This window comes from Dermacentor andersoni, chromosome 3 (genome assembly GCF_023375885.2).
Source record: "Dermacentor andersoni chromosome 3, qqDerAnde1_hic_scaffold, whole genome shotgun sequence".
NCBI classification, from domain to species: domain Eukaryota; kingdom Metazoa; phylum Arthropoda; class Arachnida; order Ixodida; family Ixodidae; genus Dermacentor; species Dermacentor andersoni.
The window spans coordinates 29,846,774-29,865,938 of NC_092816.1; the positions used below are offsets into that span (position 1 = coordinate 29,846,774).

Here is a 19,165-nt window from a genome sequence, read left to right on the forward strand (position 1 = left end):
TTGAAATACTACAATAATGCCGCATACTGGAGAGTACGCCTATAAGCAATGACTTTCTTTATTTGGCGGCGTTGAAATAAAAACTAATTGTGAACACGTAGCCTTCAAAGAGGAGTCAGAAAGTAAACTGTGTCAAGTCGGGGGAATTTAACGCGATGGCGTTAAGTGCCCCGTGTCGCAAAAAATCCGGAATCTGCGTCCGCCGTCGGCGGCGTCGTCCGTCAGAAGAATAGTCCAGAACAACAACCGTGGAGGCCTTTCGCGTGGCGCCGAAGCGTTAGTGAACTAATCGAATTTCTCAAAGACAAATGCATCAGAAAATTCGTACAGACCGACTTACACAGAACCTACAGACATGGTTGCGTCGGATCGTAGTTACAATGTACAAGAAAATAATTTGAATGTACGAGAAAATATAATTCTGCTACGTGTTAACTCAAACACAACCACATTTCTCCTTGCTTACGGGGGTATGAGGCACTGATGAGTCGCTGCTTCTAGCCTCTGCCTTACGGGGGTATGAGCCCTTGCTCTGCCCTGCACTGCCGCGGGGATCGGGCCACTATTGCTTTCTATCGGGCCTCCTGTCACAGAATATCCGGTGTCAGCGTCAACGGGGCCTGATGACGCTAGCGCATTTCACGTTTAAAGGCGAAGCTTAAGCGTCCTCCGAGTCTTTTCTTCTCGTTTTTTTTATACAGGTAATGGCAAGACACCAACGTTGTTTCAAATTGACAGCTCTGTCTTTCTGTTCAGAAAAACTTCTTCATACCTTACTGATCGCGTGCACAAAATAATAAATGTCACTTCTGCGGCATCGATATTCCTTTATTTTGTACACGTATGTCCGTAGAGAATCACATTACTAACGGCGACGTTCAAATTGTACGACGCAGCCAGAAACCTGCAAGCTGCAGTGGCGCTCTTTATGGTTTTCAACAGGAATATTCTTTGGTACAACCCGCGAAAAAAAAAATAGAATGCACTGCAAAACTGGAACTCGTGCGATTTTTGTTCCCATACCCAACTGCTCGTCCGCGTTGTCACAACGGCTCTATACATTTGTATGACCAACATCGATCAGATGACATTTGTTACCAATCCCGTTGATGGGACATGCAAGCGAGACACTAAGTCAAGCTAGGTGTTCCCAGATCACTCAGTGACGTGAAATTTCGTAGCAGTATTGCAACTTTGCAGCACAACCGCACATCCATTATGAAGAACGAACTAGCCGGCCCACAATTTTTTCGTGGAAAATTGCATTTCTCACAAAGCAAGGCTACACGAAGCTCTTCGGTGCGCGGCAATCTGACCTAAGTAAATAAGAGTGGTGAAGCTGCATACTACCTATATTCTAGGAGCACCTCCCTTCCACAACAGACTATTACAACGGCTGTAGTCCGAGCGGGTTAATTTTGCGTCCGAAATGATCGTCGTTCTTTCGAAACAAAACAGTGCCCAATATGGGACTTCCTGAAGACGTTTCCTGCGCGAAAGTATTCATATCCGGAAATACATTGTGGAGTCTGTGATGTCACACGAGAGTATCATAACTGAAACTTCTACGACTCGAGTTAGATCCTACGTTTTCCTCAAACGGGTCCCTTAACTCTGCCCCTGAACCTAATGAAAGCACCCTTGCACCATCGTCTAACCGCACATGAAAATTTGTGTTAAAAAGATCGCCGCCTCTTCTTTTTCATCCTTAACTGACATGATAAAAAGGTAATGTTCTCACGCAAACATAGTTCAAGTGGAATAATGTGCTTGTTGCGATTAATGCCCAAACAATAATTTTACAACGTATCAAAGTCAACCACTCGTACAATACGTCACAACGCTATTGTATAACAAATCAAGCGCATAAATAAAAATCACTATAATATAAACTTAACACTTGTGCATCTAGACTTTTGCGAAAGATGTGCGCAATAGTTTCTAATGCATTCTATGCATTCTAAAGGAACGAGAGAGTGAGCTTAAGTTTAGAGAAATATTTACCACGGCCTGTATGCGAGGAACCCATGACATCACGCTGAAGTATGGGTGCCGGGGTTTCGTACCAAAGTTAGATAAATGGAAGCTTGATCTTAATTTTATTCTGTAATAAGCAATGCGTCACTGCGAAATTAACGAACAGAGTTTTGAAATAACATTTTATCAGATGAAACTTAGTTAGTCTTTACCTTTATTTAAAACAGGTAACTAAAGGTAAAGACTAACTCAGTTTCATCTGATAAAATGTTATTTCAAAACTCTGTTCGTTAATTTCGCGGTGACGCATTGTTTATTACAGAAAAAAATTAAGATCAAGCTTCCATTTATCTAACTTTGGTACGAAACCCTGGCACCCATACTTCAACGTGATGTCATAGGTTCCTCGCATACAGGCCGTTGTTAAGCGGTAAAAATTCCTCTAAACTTAAGCTCACTCTCTCGTTCCTTTAGAACGCATTGTAGTCCATGTTTACCGATAAGTAAGTTAACTAGACCCAAGAAGACGCCGCCAAAATTCATGACGTCAGTAATGGCTGGCTGATGCGGAAACTCGAAAACGGTGTCGCCACCTGTGTCTCTTTCCTTTTTCTTTTTTTTTTTTACAGCGAAAGCTGTATATGACTAACCTTCCGTAGTTTCTTTTTTTCGGCGTCCGGCAACAGAAACTGACTTAGCGATATCTAACAAACAAATAAACAATGGGTTTCATTGTTTGCGTTGTGTGTGATAACGTACGGGTGCAGCGCGGCGGCGCAGATGTCAAAATGCAGAACAGATTAGAACACTCGCCGTGAAAAATAGCCTGACGTCAAGGTTATCGCGGTATATAAGCAGGAGAGGTATCGGCGCTAAGAACAGCTGCGTCATCGATGGAGCGGATGCGTATAGTTCGTGCACCCGAAGAACAACATGCGTACGAGGAGCGCCGGAGGGAGGAGCAACGAGAATGTAAAGGGCGCCTGCGCTAAACGACAACCGACGAAGAACGTTCCCGCGATGCTGAACGAAAACGACAATCGCGAGCCCGGGCAACCATTCCACTCCGTAAAGATGGATTGGCAGCGAAAACACTTTGCGTTTCGTTTGATAGCTTTGACTGTCGTCAGCTTTCACTGCCATTCCATCTTCACAGAGTGGAAGGGTTGTCTTTTTTTTTTTTTGCTTCTTTTCTGACTCATAAAGCCACCTCACATGGTCGTAGTGGCTATTCTGCTATTTTACGAGGGTAGTGTTTAACAGAACTAAACCATTTTGATCTTGAGTGTCCGTTTAAGACCCTTTTGCATGGTACTCGTTTGGCCATGGGCCAAATAACTTTTTGAAGCCGATTGCAATCTAACAGCGATAGCGTTGATATCATTCGCCTCGAGTAACGACGACCGCAGTCAGAGAGAATCAAGTGTTCCGGGTCTACTTGTCGAACCGTTCGTATGCACGTGTCATTTCCTAAGCCTGTCCGGAGAAACGCTTCATCACGTCCACCAAGTCATTGTACACGGCTTCCTTGGCGGTGACGCCGATGGCAAACTCCTGGTGGCTGAAGCGATCGTCCGCCACCCGGAAGTCGAGCACCAGGTTGGGCAGGTTGTCCCGCAAGGTAGACATGTGCTCGGCCGAAACCAGGGCGTCCGCTTGGCTCCAAAACAGGGCCACAGGCGCCGACACGCGCCGAAAGTCGTACTCCGGGGGCGTCGCCTGTAATATCGCGATAAAGCGTCAGTCAGATTCCTTACGTCGCTACGAAAATCGCAGGTTACGAATGCTGTTACCACGTTTTCATGCCCTTGAGTATACAATATATATCTTGCCGCGAACCTGTTGAATATACAGCTCATCGTGTTTTTCGGCGTTCAGGTGACCGCTGTAAAGTGTAACACTTTCCTCATTTTTCTGTTTCTGCGTGCACTAACCTGTATTGTCGTTGACAACTCTCGTTATTATTTCTTTTTCTTTGCGCTATATCACTGGACTAGGCCACGAAAAGACCGTTGTATCCGTTATCGATCCTGCTGTTCTCATTCTCGAGTTTCTAAACGTATGATTTTTTATCTGTTCCGCGAATTATCTCGCATACGTCTTTCTGCGCTTGTAGTGATGATCAGTGTAGTCGAACGAGGAATGTCGCCGAACCCAACGTTTCGACAAGGGGACTTATTTTCGTCAGGACAGTGATTGCTTTTATTTGCACCTCCCTGCTCCACCCCCCTTATTTTTATGTAATTTAAAAACACTGCAGATAAGAACACTATATAATAGCGCTGCTATGGAAGCAGTTGCTGTCCTGACGAGGACAAGTCTCCTTGTCGAAACGTTGGCTTCGGCGACATTTCTTTATCGACAACTGCTCATCACTAGTTCATTCCTCCATCTTCCTGCAAACTTTTGGTTCGTTCGGTTCTTGTAGGTAATTCTCACACTAGCTTTCATTAATCTATTTTACTTCTACATTTATCACCCTAACTCACTATCCCTCCTTCCTCCTTCTTATGTAATGCCCACAGGGACATTATTATAAGGTGCATGAATAATTAAGCCAGTTTCGAGTTACTCCATATGACTTTGTTTCTGTCTTTCGTTATATGCCGGAAATTTATTTATTTATTTATTTATTTATTTATTTATTTATTTATTTATTTATTTATTTATTTATTTATTTAGGAGGGAGAAAACCATAGCCCTACCATAGTCACAGGCAGAAGAAAACAGTTTGTTCGACTAGTTCGACGGTTGCATAAAGGTCTCAGATGACATTGTCCTGTTCAGAAACGCTGAGGACGAATTACAACAAATGATTGAGAACCTTGACAGAGAAAGTGTAAGAGTGCGGTTGACGATTAAGATCTAGAAGACAGAGATAATGTTCAATAGCGTGGCAAGGAAACAAGAGTTCAGGATCACCAGTCAGCCTGTAGAGTCTGTCAATAAGCAAAGTTTACCTAGGCCAATTACTCCCAGGGGACCCTTGTCATGAGAAGAAAACTTAGAGAAGAATAAAAATGGGTTCGAGTGCATACTGCTGGCATTGTCAGATCTTGACTGGGAGCATACCACTAACATTGAAAAGGAAGGTGCACAATCACTGCATGCTACCGGTGCGAACATATGGGGCAGAAATTCGGAGGCTGACAAAGAAGCTCGAGAACAAGTTAAGGACCGCGCTAATAGCGATGGAACGGAAAATATTAGGTGTAACGTTAAGAGACAGGAAGAGAGCGGTGTGGATCAGAGAGCAAACGTGGATAGCCGATATGTTAATTGAGATAAAAAATGCTACTGGATAGTCCATCTATTGGGTAGGATCGATAACCGGTAGATCATTAGAGTTACACAATGGGTGCCAAGAGAAGGGAAGCGCAGTCGAGCACGGCAGAAAACTGGGGGGGGTGAGCAAATAAGGAAATTTGCAGGCGTAAGTTGGAATCAGTTGGCGCAGGACAGGGGTAATTGAAAGTTATAAGGAGAGGCCTTCGTCCTGCAGTGGACATACAAATAGGCTGTCGTTGTTGTTGTTAATGATGATGATGATGACGATGATGATGATGAAATGTCTCGGAGCCCACCAAAGCAGCTCGCCGCATCTCTCTCATAGTACAAAACTGCGGCAGTTCACGTGATCTCCATCATAAAAGCAACCCTTTGGTCAGAAACCAATTCTTACCTTACCATACACTTCTTTGTTGCGCTGTTCTCCGTAGTCAAACTTTCTAAAACGCCTCGTTGTGAAGACCTGAAATCAGGGAGGAGCACATTTTACACGTAATTCCATAGGCCAAATAATAAGTCAGTTAAAAGGGAGCAACACAACCAACTACAATTAACATCGAGGTCTATTTCTTTTTCTCAATTTTTCAAATTAATTGTGCGGTTACACGTATACATCATGTTCAAAAGCGGTGTCAACGACAAGCTATCGGCCATGTGTTACTATTTTTTACAGCAAAGCTGTTAGCCTCTCGATGCTCGGCATTTTTCGTGTCCGCGTCCGTTAGCAAAAATCTGGGCCGATCCCGGCGACAGTGCAGGCCAGGACATGTCATGTGTGACAGTTTGAATTTGATTGTCGTTTTCGTAGACGGAATGACAACGGCGCCTGAACATCTGGTAGATGAGACCGAACCATCGGAATAGATGTGTATTCGGTCGCCCTGCGTCTCGTTTATCAATAGCAGCGTCATCTGTTTCAGTGCTATTTTTGGTGAATTGCCTTCTTTTTTACACCGGAATGCTTAGGCACACCTGAGGCTGTTGGAGGCAATACGAGTGGAATGAAGGCCTTGCTGCTGCTGTGTATCCTGATGGACGGCAATCTGGGTGGGTGATAAGTTCAGACAATGTGGCACCAAGTCTCTGCGAAGGCAAGAACGCCAAGTGGTGATCGAGGACGCGGGAAAGATGACGAATACGCCCCCTGAGGCAATCTACCGTAACATATGTTTGGATGGGGTGGTGTTTGGCGAGCACGATTGCTGCAGGTGTCGACGCGCACCGAAGAAGTCCTTAACACGTGCGCAATGCTTGGCCCTGTAAGCTTTCCAATGAGCGAACATTTGACTAGCGTGCACTGAACAATACTGGAAGGCTGTAACGCAAAAAACATAGAAATAGAGCTATGTACAACTGAAGTATGAAGCGCACAGATGTGCCCTATGTTTTCCAGCACGTGAATCTCAGTACATGGGCAATCGACGACAGCCTCTAGGAAAGGCTTCGGTCGGTTATTACACCCAACAATCGATTGGGATTTGCATAGTTGATAATATGTCTGTTAATGGAGACTTGGTATGGCGTCACAGGTTTACGTTGAATGCAATTTCTAGGCCGATACAGTCAAGCCTTGCGTTTGAAGGTATGCTGATGTCAAGGTTGCTGGCCGTTGCAATCGCGCGCGCACCTGAAGGCGAGTAACCGCAGAATTCCTAAGGCAAAGGTCATCTGCGTATATAGAGAGGTAGGTTGTTTTTGGCAAAACTTCAACTAGTCCATTGAGTGTCCCATTGAGCAACGTGGGACCCACCACCACCACCATCAATACTCCCTGAGGCACACCGTGGTTCGTGTAAAGTTCAGTTGTGGGGCCATCTTCTTCTCGTATAAAAAAAAAATCGCAGCTTCGCCCGAAAGACGAAACAACGATTGCGATAGCAAATTAATAGAGATATATACGAACTAAGGATAGCAGTTTTATTGGCCGCATAAACTTAGAAGCATTCGCTTTCAAACTAAATTAACAAGCATGGCGCCGGCGCGCACAATCAAACATGAGCACATCACACTTGATGAGCGTGGACACTCGCTGTCAAAACGCTGGTGTGAGCAAGCGCGGCAGCAGCAGCGAGCGAAGTGACCTTCGGACGGCCTATCGCTTCAACGCAAGAGCGCCGAGAACACAGCGCGCACAAACGCATGAGCCGTCTGCAGATCCCTTTCGAGAAACGGCAGGCGCGGCCATGCGAAGTAGGCACTTGTTGGCAAAGTTGAAGCCGCCCCCCCCCCTCCCTTTTCCTACCGCGCTGCCTCCCCACTTTCCTCCATATATGGCACGCGAGATTGAGCCGCGATCGTCAGTTCCCCATGCACCCGGTCGCGAAATGCACAGTTGCTGCCGGAGCGTAACGCGCCCTCCTACCTCCCTTGCCTCCTCCCTTTCCCCCACGACCTTTCGCGGGACGGAAGACGGCACGTTCGCTTCCACCTTCCTTCCTTCGCGCGCGCCAGATTGAGCCGCGATCGTGGGATTCCCTCGCAAGCTTTCGCTCGCACATACAGCGCACGACGCGCAGCGACGGTGTTGTCGCCCTTGGACTTTATATGAAACATCATGACGACGGTGATGGAAAGAATGCGCCTGGAGTGCCCATATAATTGCTATCGCAGAGTAAAACCACTGGCGCGACATATAGTCGGATAACGAACGAAGCGTGCGGCCACCGATTCCAATAGTCTGCAGGGATTTGATGAAGGTGTCATGTGCAATGTTGTCATACGTGCCTTTCCCGTCCGGAAAGAGCGCAACTGATATGCGCTTACGGCTTTTCTGTCGCGCTGAGTGATCAGAGTTGCCGCAGTGAGTTCACTGCACGTATTGTAAATGCCCAGTGCAAGTAACTTATCCGTTGATGTGTTTTGGGGAAGGCTGAGAGCCGTTTGTAAGCGGTTCTAATTATTGTGTCTACCTGGGATACTTCGGTATTGTTTGATGAGTGATAGGGAAGGTTATAGGTGACCCTGCTGATTATTAAGGCCTGCGCGAGTGTGATGGTGTCCGCCTCTTTCATTCCTTGTTTGTGATAGGTAATTCGACGTACCATTTTTGTTACGTTGTTGGTCGTCGTTCATAAGCCCGGACCGCATGAGTGGCCCACCCGTTCTGCTGCAACCAGAAGCCCAGTATTCTGAGTTTGGGTAGCTCCTGTATGCGATGGCCGTCAACGAAAAGCTCTACAATTTCTTTTTTTTTGTGTGTGTATGTGCGTTACTGCTACGCGCGTGGGGTCAGTATACGGATGAATTCAGATTTTTCAGGTGCTTATTGCAGACCATTCTGACACTCAAAGGTATACATTACGTCAGCGGCCTGCTGTACTGTCCATTCTTTGTTTCCGAGCGAGTCTTTAGAAGTCCATAACGTATATATGTCGTCTGCGTATACGGTGTAGCCTAAGTCTGGTATTTGATCTAATCGTCTACAAAGATCGAATATTGCTATATTGAAAAGCAAAGGCGATATGATTGGCCCCTATGGGGTTCCTCTGTTGGGCATCTCAAAATTTTCTGCCCGAATGCTTCCTAGGCCTATCGTTGCGGTTCTTCTCGTGAAGGAGTTGTGGATGTAAGTTAAGACGCGTTCACCGCAATTTATATCTTCCAGACCCCACAGAATGGCCTCGTGGATCACAATGTCAAATGCGCTTTTCAGCTCCAACGCTACTATGAGGTTTTTGTTTCCGTATGCGACGGTGTTAAGCATTTCCTCCCTCAATAGTAAGAAAGCGTCCTGAGTGGACAGGCCTTCTCTGAGACATATTGTACGCGGAAAAGGGTTCGTTTTGTTAGTAGTCGGCGTTGGATGACTCGTTCGGGTAGTTTGTCTAGACAGGACGTCAAAGCTATAGTGCGTAAGCTATTCAACGATGGAGTTTTGCGGGTTTGGGGATTGCGATGAGGTGTGCACCTTTCCATTCTTTGGGCAGGAGTCCAGTTTTCCAGTAGTGACAATTGAAGATTTGGGTCAGACGATCAAGAGTCGGACCATCTAGGTTTCTAAGTGTACTATTTATTATCTTGCCTGGGCCTGGGGACTTGTCTCTGCGCTCGGATTGTGTTGCCTGAAAATTTCGGCCTCTGTGATTGGGGCGTCTAGTTCCTGGTTCGGTCGGCCCCGATAGTCCCTAGGAGTAGTTGCGTGCTGGCGGAGACCAGGCGTCGTAGTAGGGTATGTTTCTTTAAGTGCCTGAATGAGCTCTTGATGCGACCCTTGAAAGTAGTCGATTATCTTCTTTACGCGGTGCTCATTTTCTCTTTTGGTTTGCTGTGGATTTAGAGTACTTCGTAGCCCCGCCCAGATTTTGGAGTTACTTAAGGTGTTTTGCAAGAAGCTGCAAAACTGAACCCAGTTATCCTATTGTGGCTTATTTGCATATTCGTTGGACCCCTGCGCTAGGGCTGCGAGTCGCTGTTGTAACTCTTTGTTTAGGTTTTGGCGTTTCCAGCGCTTTTCCTCCGGGAAGCTTAAGAGGTGGCGATCTACCGCTGGGTTTCCTATTGTGCAAGTAATTTGCACACGAGTAATTGTGCAAGTAAACCCGCTTTAGAGGTGCTTTCAATAGCTTCTTTAATATGTGCTACCCATTCGGTTATGCCTGCGGGTGCGTCGTTTGAGGTCAGGAAGCATTGATGTTTACGAAATTTATCCCACTTGGTGATTAATACTTTGCCTAGTTCCTTGCGGATTTTTGGTAAGTTTAAGGCTGTACAGGTGATGTCGTGGTCGCTCCCCAGATTTTCGCCCTGATTTGTCCAGGCTGCATCTTGGGCGTTGCTGGTTAGGGAGAGATCGGGAGCCGTGTCTCTTCTAGCACTGTTGCCAGTCCTTGTAAGGGTGTCAGGATGGTTTCGGATGGAGGTGTTTAGGTCTTCTATCATGTGTTCAACGATCCTTCCTTTGGAAGAATCAGTGGCAGAGGTATTGTGGAGAGTAGAGACGTATTGTGCGTTCGCCGCTGCATGGAGTTCTGTAATATTTGGCTCCTTTGTTCACGGAAGCATTCTCTCGCGTCTAGTATGATCTATTTCCTAATCTCAAAGAGTGTTGCAGGGCCCTTTTAAGCCGCCATCCTTGTCAGCTCATGCTAGCACGCTTTCCCTCGCACCCATAGCGTACGGCGAGAGGGGTGCATTTGGACCTTACCCCAATCTCTTTAAGCGCAAACTCACGGCGCCATTGAAAAGTCGCCTAAAGTGTGCAGTAATTGCTATCGCAATAGCATAACATAGAGGACCAGCTGTGTTTGAACACTGACAGAAGACATAGACGAACACTGACAGAAGCTGTTTTTCATTAAACGGTAATATACATATTGCCTGCATGCTCACAATGATATCCTTTTGTTGTGGCTCACCTGACCCATGTGCTTCATATTCTTGAAGGATGTCCCCGCAGGAGTGTCCTTTAGAAAGACGGGCATGCGAGTCTGCAAAAATGGAGGTTGGGGGGGGGGGGACATTTTCAGTTTCGCTCCCTCGCTAAGCGTATAACTTTCAGCGTATATTTCGAAGGTTGTTACCGCTTCAATCTGTGTTAGTACCCCGGCGCACTGTTCAGTTACAGCCGAAGTAGCACGTTAGTGGATGCTAATCTGAAAATGCTACAGTATGTGATATTTAATGCTCCTCCTCCAACGTTTTTCTCAATATACGCCCGGAGAACTCTTTTAAGTCTTCAGCCATGCTAATATCTCCAGTTTCTCATTGAAGTCAGCCTCTCTATCTCTTTATCCGCGAAAAGTGAGATGTTGATTGATAGTTGCTATAAGCTGTGGCAATCTGAGAATTCAATACAAGCTCCGCCCACAAAAAGAAAACCACCTGCGTGCCCTTCACCTCTGAAAGAGATCCGAGGCAGCTGGAGTCCGTTCGTAGCTTAATGACATTGCTCTGCTACGGTAAATACCAGATTAGACGTAAAATAAAAGCTCGTTGTTTCAGACTAAAATATTACCTTTGGCTGAACACTGATGCCACAATCATCCATAAAGTTTGACAAGACGTTGAGGTTTTTTTCTAAAACCAGTGGCACAACGACTGGTCTGTACGAAAAAAATAGTCGTTTAAAACACGGAAAAAGCATTTGACGTCAAAGAAATAAGCAAACGTAATTGTCTGGCGTATCTATGCATATAACCTTTCATTCTGAGGTTGTCTTAAGCTGGTAGATTGAGCACTCGCGATTAAAGGAAATTATTCGCATCATATAAATATCTTTTTTACAGCGAACCCGTATGTGGCTAAGTACTGGAAAAGAATTGTATGAGCGCCTATCGAGCCGTGTAGATAGAGAATTTCTCTCCATACGTAAGCCGATCCCGAAGATAGCGCAATACCGGGCCGACTCGCTGCGGAGGTGAAGCAGGCTTTAAGCAGTCCGCCAACTTGCAAAAAGAAATTTAATATCTAAGGTCCAAATGCAACCCATATCAGATATTAAGCTGACAAGAACAGATACTACAATTTGACTCGCGTAAGCCATGTCTAGGCTCGCCCCGCCCTCTCTTTGTCGGAGTTCCAAGCGCTTGCGTATCTTCGCAAGCGCTTGGAACTGTCCGTTGCTCCGTTTAACCGGAGCAACGGCCAGGTCACAGAGAGAGTTTGTGGGGAACCAATTTTGTGTGTTCTGTGTTGTGTGTGACCGCCTGTGGTTTTCGAGTGACCTCACAACCATTACTGTACTGCGGCACGTCGAGCAACCCACGATGGCTTTGGATACGCTGAAGCAGTGTGCGCCCTCGGGGTGCGGTGAGGTGCGTGTCTGTTTTACGTGCAGGGATTCTTCAATAAAATGTGTCGTACCGCGTTTTGCAACAATACATGGGTATGTGGCTCATCGCCATCCGAGGCTTAACATCGTGGAGGAACGACTAGTCACGGCGCATACGGCGTTTGACGCACGTCAATGGACAGTTCGCCATTAAGGGGTCCATATACACAGATTCGCTGGTCATCCAGAGAGAGAGAGAGAGAGAGGAAAGGCAGGGAGGTTAACCAGAGAAAAAGATCCGGTTGGCTACCCTACGCTGGGGAGAGAAGGGAGGGGGAGGTAAAGTGGTCATCCAGCTTCACAGAGTGGAATGGCACTGATCTTTTAAAATAAATGTGACTTCATAGGTCAGGAAAACAGTGATTTCTTAGTGCAACAGCGACATTTATACGGTGGTTTAACTTTGACTGTGAGGTTCTCAACTGAAACAAGGCATGCGGATTTTGACATATTCAAGTCTTCTAAAGTTTGTTTCAGTGAAAGTACCCAAAGTTAACCGTTTCCCCATCGTAGACATTGCGTTTTTCTTTCATATCTCTTAAGCGTGTGCTCACCGCATTAATTGGTCGGGTCTGCTGGCCGGAAATAAGATTAACGATCCATGGACAAATGGCCCGTGTCACACGGTAGCGGCACATGGTTGTCACGATGAAGTCGATGATTCGGTCGTGGGAGAGGAAGTCGTACCTGCCGAACAGCGCTGAAAACGCCTGCGCGAGCAATTAGACACCCACTGAGGACGTACAACAGTTTTAATGACACGTAACACAGTGTTCTAGAAGAAGGATAGACCAGAGGAAAGAATATGTGCCGGCTGAAATAGCTCAACAACCGCATTAATAATTTCTAGTATCACGTGGGCATTCTTTGTGTTGGCAGTTGGCTTCATTGTGTAAACAATTTTTTTTAGATCGAGGCTGTCTATGGCTAGGATCCCGGGATTTCTTCGTGGCGTAACGTCGACAGAAAACTATCATCATCTGTTGCTCATACCCCTAATTCCAATGCCTCATACCCTCGTAAGGCAGAGGATACAAGCGCTCAGCAAGTGAAGCGGACAGGGTATGCATTCTTTGGATTCACGCATACAGCATACAGAACAGCACACGTTTCAATAAATAACAAGCTCAAAACAAGCATCCGGATCACATAATTGATCAGCCACTCCTGCGCCTGCATGCAATGCGAAGCACGTAGCACTCCCCGCATACATTTCCCTGTAAAGATTACTGCTGCGCACGCTGTCGCGGCGACGGCAGCTTGACTGTAGCATATGAAGCGGGAGTGACGTAACTACACTTTCGGGGTGCGTAAAGAAATCCGTCTAGCAATTGATTTATGTTGTAACAGTACTATGGAAAAGACACGTATAGTTAGGAGTCCTGAAGAGCAGGGAGCATACGAGACGCGGCGAATTTCTCTCCTTTCTGGTCAACTCTGTGTAGGTGCATGAGCCAAGTCGCAGACCGTCGAAACGTCTCACGCTAATAATTACGTAAATGGAATGTCAATGTCGGCACATAAATAATTTTAACCTTCGTCACAATGGGTAATGGTTCTAGTTGTCGTTTACAGCTTCGCTGTCCAACCATTTTCACGGCGTGGATTGGAGACCTTTTTCTTCTATTTAATGGTCATTTCGGCTTTCTCAATTCAGAAGCTCCATGTACTCTGCTCATTATCTCTGCGCAAATATATTATATTCTTTAGTGAATACTGTGATTACCAGTAACTAGGAATTTTCCTTTTACTTCAGGTCTGTTTATAAGATGGCAATGCAAGAGCTTCAAATATTATCTTTAATTTACCTAATAGGTAGTATACACTGCATAGGGATCTGGCAACACTGGCTGCATCCAGCACTTCCAAGAGTCACAGCTGCAAAGCGCCTGTATGTTGTGGGGCCTAGTGCGGCTCGACGATCGTAGCCGTATGGCTAATCAGGACTCTAAAATGCAACAGTTGCTTTCATCGTCCACCAATTAATGAAGAGCGAACTTCACTGAGCCCCTCACTTCCGATTATAGTTATGATGAGGAGGAGGATGACGACGACGACGACGACGACGATGATTATGATGATGATGTGGCCATACACCCTTTGGAACTGGCTGGTGCCATGTAAGTTCTGGTCAAAGCTAATGGTACGAAAAAAAGACGGCAGATTTGTGTAACCTTGAAGAATCACAACCCAATTTATAGCCAAGCTGTTTCTTTCGAGTGGTTGCAATAAACGTTTCAGTTGTATGTAAATAAATCAGGCACACGAAAAGCAGTCGCATTTTGTAGCCACTCGCCGGTGTTAGCGACGCGATACCTACGTCGAGATTCGGGTGGGTGCTCACCCACCAATCAAGTGCCCACCAGACGAATTGTGAACGAGGAAGCCGTTAAGTGCGCGTCTTATTTCACCGTACACAGACCGACATCATGCTGATGACGCAAGGATTCGAAACCATGGACACGTGATCTGCAAATAAACAGACCGGCACATTGCGCATACCATGTGTTGTTTCAACGCACCGTTCTCTAAAACCGAGAAAGCTTCGCTTACTTTGACAGATATCAGGGATGTGTGTATTCTAGTTTACGCTGTTAAAATTTATGACGTTAAGTCGAGGTGTGCGGGGCCTTCAGAGCGCTTTCTCCACCAGTTTTTATTTTCTTTTTTTTTTCTTGTTTCTGCATATTTTGTACCAAGCCTCCTTTCATGCTAAGAAAGCTCGCTTTGATATTGTAGCTTACAGTAACACAACTTCAGTAAATGCAGCATAACTTAATATTGATCTTGTCCTTTAAAAGGAAACGCGCCATTTGCATTCAAGATCGACTCTGCTTGCTTTGTCATAGATATCGAGAAATTTCCGTAAGTGACAATCGTCGATCAGTTATTGACTTTGCAAGTGTGAGGAAGGGATACTTGAGCATCCACTTCTGGAGTAAGTGTTGCTCAAATGCCGCATAGCGTTGCATTTCGTACTGTAGGCATTTAAAAGCGTTTAAATGGGTACAATACAAAAGGCGACAGGATCTCCTAAATACCATGTAATACAAAAAATAAACGCTTTTAGAGGCGAAAACTTTTCAGTGAACTCCATCCCCCGTACAAAGTGAAGAAATTTGCGAGCATTGCATTCGTCTACAACTCGTGGATGTTCTACTCACCGCCAGCTCGTCCAGGATGGGCAGGATGCGATAAATTGGTGACGTCATGTTATGGAGGCGTATCGCCGGTGCCATAGCTGAAAACAGCAATATCTAGGAGACGATGAGAGAACCAAGAAAATAAGAAAGAATGTTTTTGCGAATTGTCCTGCCGAAGAAACAAGATAACGATGATAAGTCAATTGCCGAAAGCGTTTAGAAAAGTGGCGCATTGAAAACGCGCAAGTGAACCTAGTGAATATCTAATGAATTTTGGAGTGCGCCCAGTATCATTCTCTGCTAAAGTACTATGTCTGTGTCTGTAAGGCTTGGTATGCCACTTAGATGGTGGAGATCAATCATATAAACACTTTCGTTTGTTCAGCGAAGCTTTACTGCTCACGTCTTCATTTTTTTTTCCGGCATGAAAGGCATTTCTGCAGAAGTATGCATATTTTTTGGTAATAAGGGTGAGTGTAGGCATATGCAGTTAAGCTAAAGCCAATGAGAACATTAAACTCCCAGTCATGCTTTCACTATGCATAAGATATCCTGTTTGTTCACAGGCGCAAATGTGCATCAAGAAAGTGGCTTCGGAGATTGGCACCGTGTAGGCATGAACACGTAAATTAAATTCTGTGGTTTTACGTGCCAAAACCACGATATGATTATGAGGCACGCCGTAATGGGGGACTCCAGATGAATTTCGACCACCCAGCGGTTCCTTAGCTGAAGTACGGTAGCTAGCTTGGCGAGTCGGTACATGTGCATTAGTATTACTTACAGGCCGCACATAAAAACAAGGACGAACAAGAGAGACGAAACACGAGGGCTGTGTTTCGTTTCTCTCCTTCATCCTTGTTTTTAGTGCGAGCTGTAAGTGATAATAATGCAGTTCTTTCGCTGGCATCCAATTCACGGTACACGGGCATATTTGCATTTCGCCCCCTCCGCAATATGGCGGCCGCGGCCGGGATTCGATCCCGTGACATCTTGCTTAGCAGCGCAATGCCAAAGCCACTAAGCAACCCCGCCGGGAGCATCTATGAGCACTTCGTCGGCTATATCAGCAGCAAATAGTGCACTGACCCTAATTCTCGAAGTCGTGTTCACTGCCTTGCCGACCAATATTCAGGCACTCTAAGCATTCAAAGGATGTTCCAGGCATATCCGTTCCAGCTCCGTTTCTACCTCTTAATATCAATTAGAATGTCAACTGCTCGCGTTTCATCCGTAACCGATACTTGTGTCATTTCATCTCTTACACTCTGGTGCTTCAGTGAGATCATACATTTAGAAGCACAGTAATATGTAGGATTCAATGGAATATTTGTAGCGTTGGGTAAATAATCGAAATTTCGAGAGCACGAATAGAATGGACTGCAGAAGGGTCCAAAGTTTATCTATATATATATATATATATATATATATATATATATATGCGACGTAATTCTAACGCGTTTCTCGCATGTGCCACCAAATCACCGCTGATTCTTATTATCTTTCGAGCTTTTTTCCGTCATGCAGACTAATCTAACATTCTTTTCTATTTGAACAAGATTGATACGAGTTGGGTATGTACTTATTTGCAGCCCGAATAATAAAAACAAAATGCGGAAATTCTTCTGAATAATTCTACTCCAATAGAAATGCAATTGTTGCACATATGATCCAGTTCTTGAGGAAATGGGCAGAGATCGATTTTGCGCAACGTTTTCCAATCGTTAAGCAGGTGTGCCTCGCCCTACAGGCAGCACCCAAATTTTTGTCTGGATTGAGAGAGACGCCTTATTATTTGCCCGATCTGACACTGTTTGGCTTCCTTCAACACAATGTGTGCCGCTGTAGCATATAATACACGTAACTCCACGAACGAACGCTTCATCAAGTGGGTGTGCTTTCGCGCTGTCTGTATTTTTTTTTTTCTTTTTTTTTGTTACTGCGCTTGTCACAATGCACCGGAAACATAACCTTTCAATTTTTTTCTCAATTACAGGCTTCTTAGTTGATCTGACATCCAGTTGTTAACGGCGTTACATTTATAAGATAGCATGAAATAGTAATCTTATGAATAAAAATTAAGAATGAGACGGGCTCAATGCAACCTTTCTTGTATCTTACTTTGTTTGTATACAGGAAATGCTCGCTTTTTTCATTCGATAGTCTACAATTTCAGGTAGTGATTTGGTCGAGTTGCACATAGCGAAATTGTTTTAGCACCCGACAGACAGAAGTCAGACGGACAGTTCAGATACTTTGTCACGCATGCTGACTCAATCCCTACCTAAATATGAAGTAGTAAGGCAGTGATTATTTCAGCATGGCTTCTCTCTCTTTCTCTGTAATAAACAAGCAAATTGATTGCCCGGAAAGATTTGCGATCTGCAAGTGCGCATAGCATGTAACGTGTGTAAGCGTAAGTTTCTGTTTTTTTTTTCTGGAAATAAATTATATGAAAATGGCAGCTCGTTCGTCCCGTGCCCATTGTGCCAGCGTGTTTCAGTGCTAAAACAAGTCGTCTTTAAGTTAAATTTTTTTCGAACATTTCTATGGGCCCAGCACGCTTCCGCTGCGCCACTCTGCTGCTCCAACATTTCTATTCGAATCGACTCAAGGTTTTCGCGGTTGCAGCACCTTAGAATCATTGGTGGAATGGCCTGATTCGCATGGCGCCTTGTCATGCCTTTTTGTGTGTGTGTGTGTGTGCTTTACAAACCTTGTTGTTGTACTCCGGCTTCTCAGAAAGTAATCCTAACAGCGTTGCTGCGCCAAGGGAATGCCCGACGAAGAGAGTCTTGTTGTGACCAGTGACGTTAAGCACGAAGTCGATCGTGTCTGCCACGTCGAATTCACTGATTTCATCCAGACTGCAAACAGAACACACATACCCATATATATATATATATATATATATATATATATATATATATATATATATATATATATATATTAGGCACTTCAATGTTGAAGGTACACGTCCTCCAAAATATCAGCTGATTGGTGTCGTGACACTACTGTGGCACAACCAAAACGGAATATATTATCTCACCTGAAATCCCACATCTCTTTCTGGTACCACGTGTAGTTGACGTGTCCGGACTGGCTGTTTCCCCTCATGTTACCCAGCCACACGTCAAAACCAGCGTCCGCCAATACATAGGCTGCAGCAAATAAAAAGGCGTAACGTGCGTTTAAAATAAAATAGCTAAGCAACGTCTGCTGATTCAACCTGTTCTTGTCGCATTGTAATAATCACGAGCTTGTCAAGTTGTTTTGCATTTACTCGGAAGCATAACAGCGTAAACACCAAGACCTGTTGTATCACTGCTCATCACTTCAAGCTTTCACCTTCCCCCAAACTTTTGTCTTGTGAAGGCACAAAAATTGACCGTAACTTTAGCATAAACGCCAAAGTGGATTAAGGCTAAAGCCTGCGTGCTCACGAGACAGTCACTAAATTACTTGACTTCTCATTTGAATGCGTTGTTACTTCCTATTACCTGTTTTCTCTTTACTTGTTTTATTGCGAAAGCATTATATGGCTCATGAGGCGGAAAATCTGCCAAAATTTAAAGATCGAGGGTTCGACTCAAACTAAAGGTCGTGGGTCGGAGTGCCTTGATTAACGCTATTCTAATTACTATGTCTTAATTAACTTCGACCTAATCAACACCAAGGATTGTAGATTCGACTTCCACCAGAGGTCGTGGCCTCGAGTGCCTTAGTTAACTACCCTTTAATTAACTCTGCCTTAATGATATTCGCCTTAATTAACACCCATGCCGTTGGTTCGACCCCTACCAATGGTCATGAGTTTGGTGCCACCATCGAAACATCACTGCCGCCGTTAATTTTGGTGCCACTAAATTTTAGTGACATAAAACCAGACGGTGAAATTTTCGACCCATGAGCCACCTAATTAAGGCCAACGTCGATTGCGATAGCAAATTAGCAAACAGCCATACGAAGTAAGGATAGTACTTTTATC

General features: G+C 45.0%; 1 protein-coding gene and 1 pseudogene across 1 annotated transcript in view; both read right to left on the reverse strand.

Annotated features, from left to right (window-relative positions):
* Window positions 1-2,369: 2,369 nt before the first annotated feature.
* The window catches only part of LOC126518174 (lipase 3-like), a 28,120-nt gene continuing 11,324 nt past the window's right edge, over window positions 2,370-19,165 (reverse strand). Inside the window, exons 3-9 of the mRNA XM_050168022.3 lie at window positions 18,227-18,338; window positions 17,894-18,044; window positions 15,199-15,291; window positions 12,589-12,744; window positions 10,620-10,691; window positions 5,660-5,728; window positions 2,370-3,696 (exon numbers count right to left, since the gene is read on the reverse strand). Coding sequence (XP_050023979.2) covers window positions 3,448-3,696; window positions 5,660-5,728; window positions 10,620-10,691; window positions 12,589-12,744; window positions 15,199-15,291; window positions 17,894-18,044; window positions 18,227-18,338 — 902 coding nt within the window. The 3' untranslated portion in view covers window positions 2,370-3,447. The remainder of the gene's footprint in view (window positions 3,697-5,659; window positions 5,729-10,619; window positions 10,692-12,588; window positions 12,745-15,198; window positions 15,292-17,893; window positions 18,045-18,226; window positions 18,339-19,165) is intronic.
* On the reverse strand, window positions 11,567-11,746 carry LOC126520982 (U2 spliceosomal RNA; annotated as a pseudogene).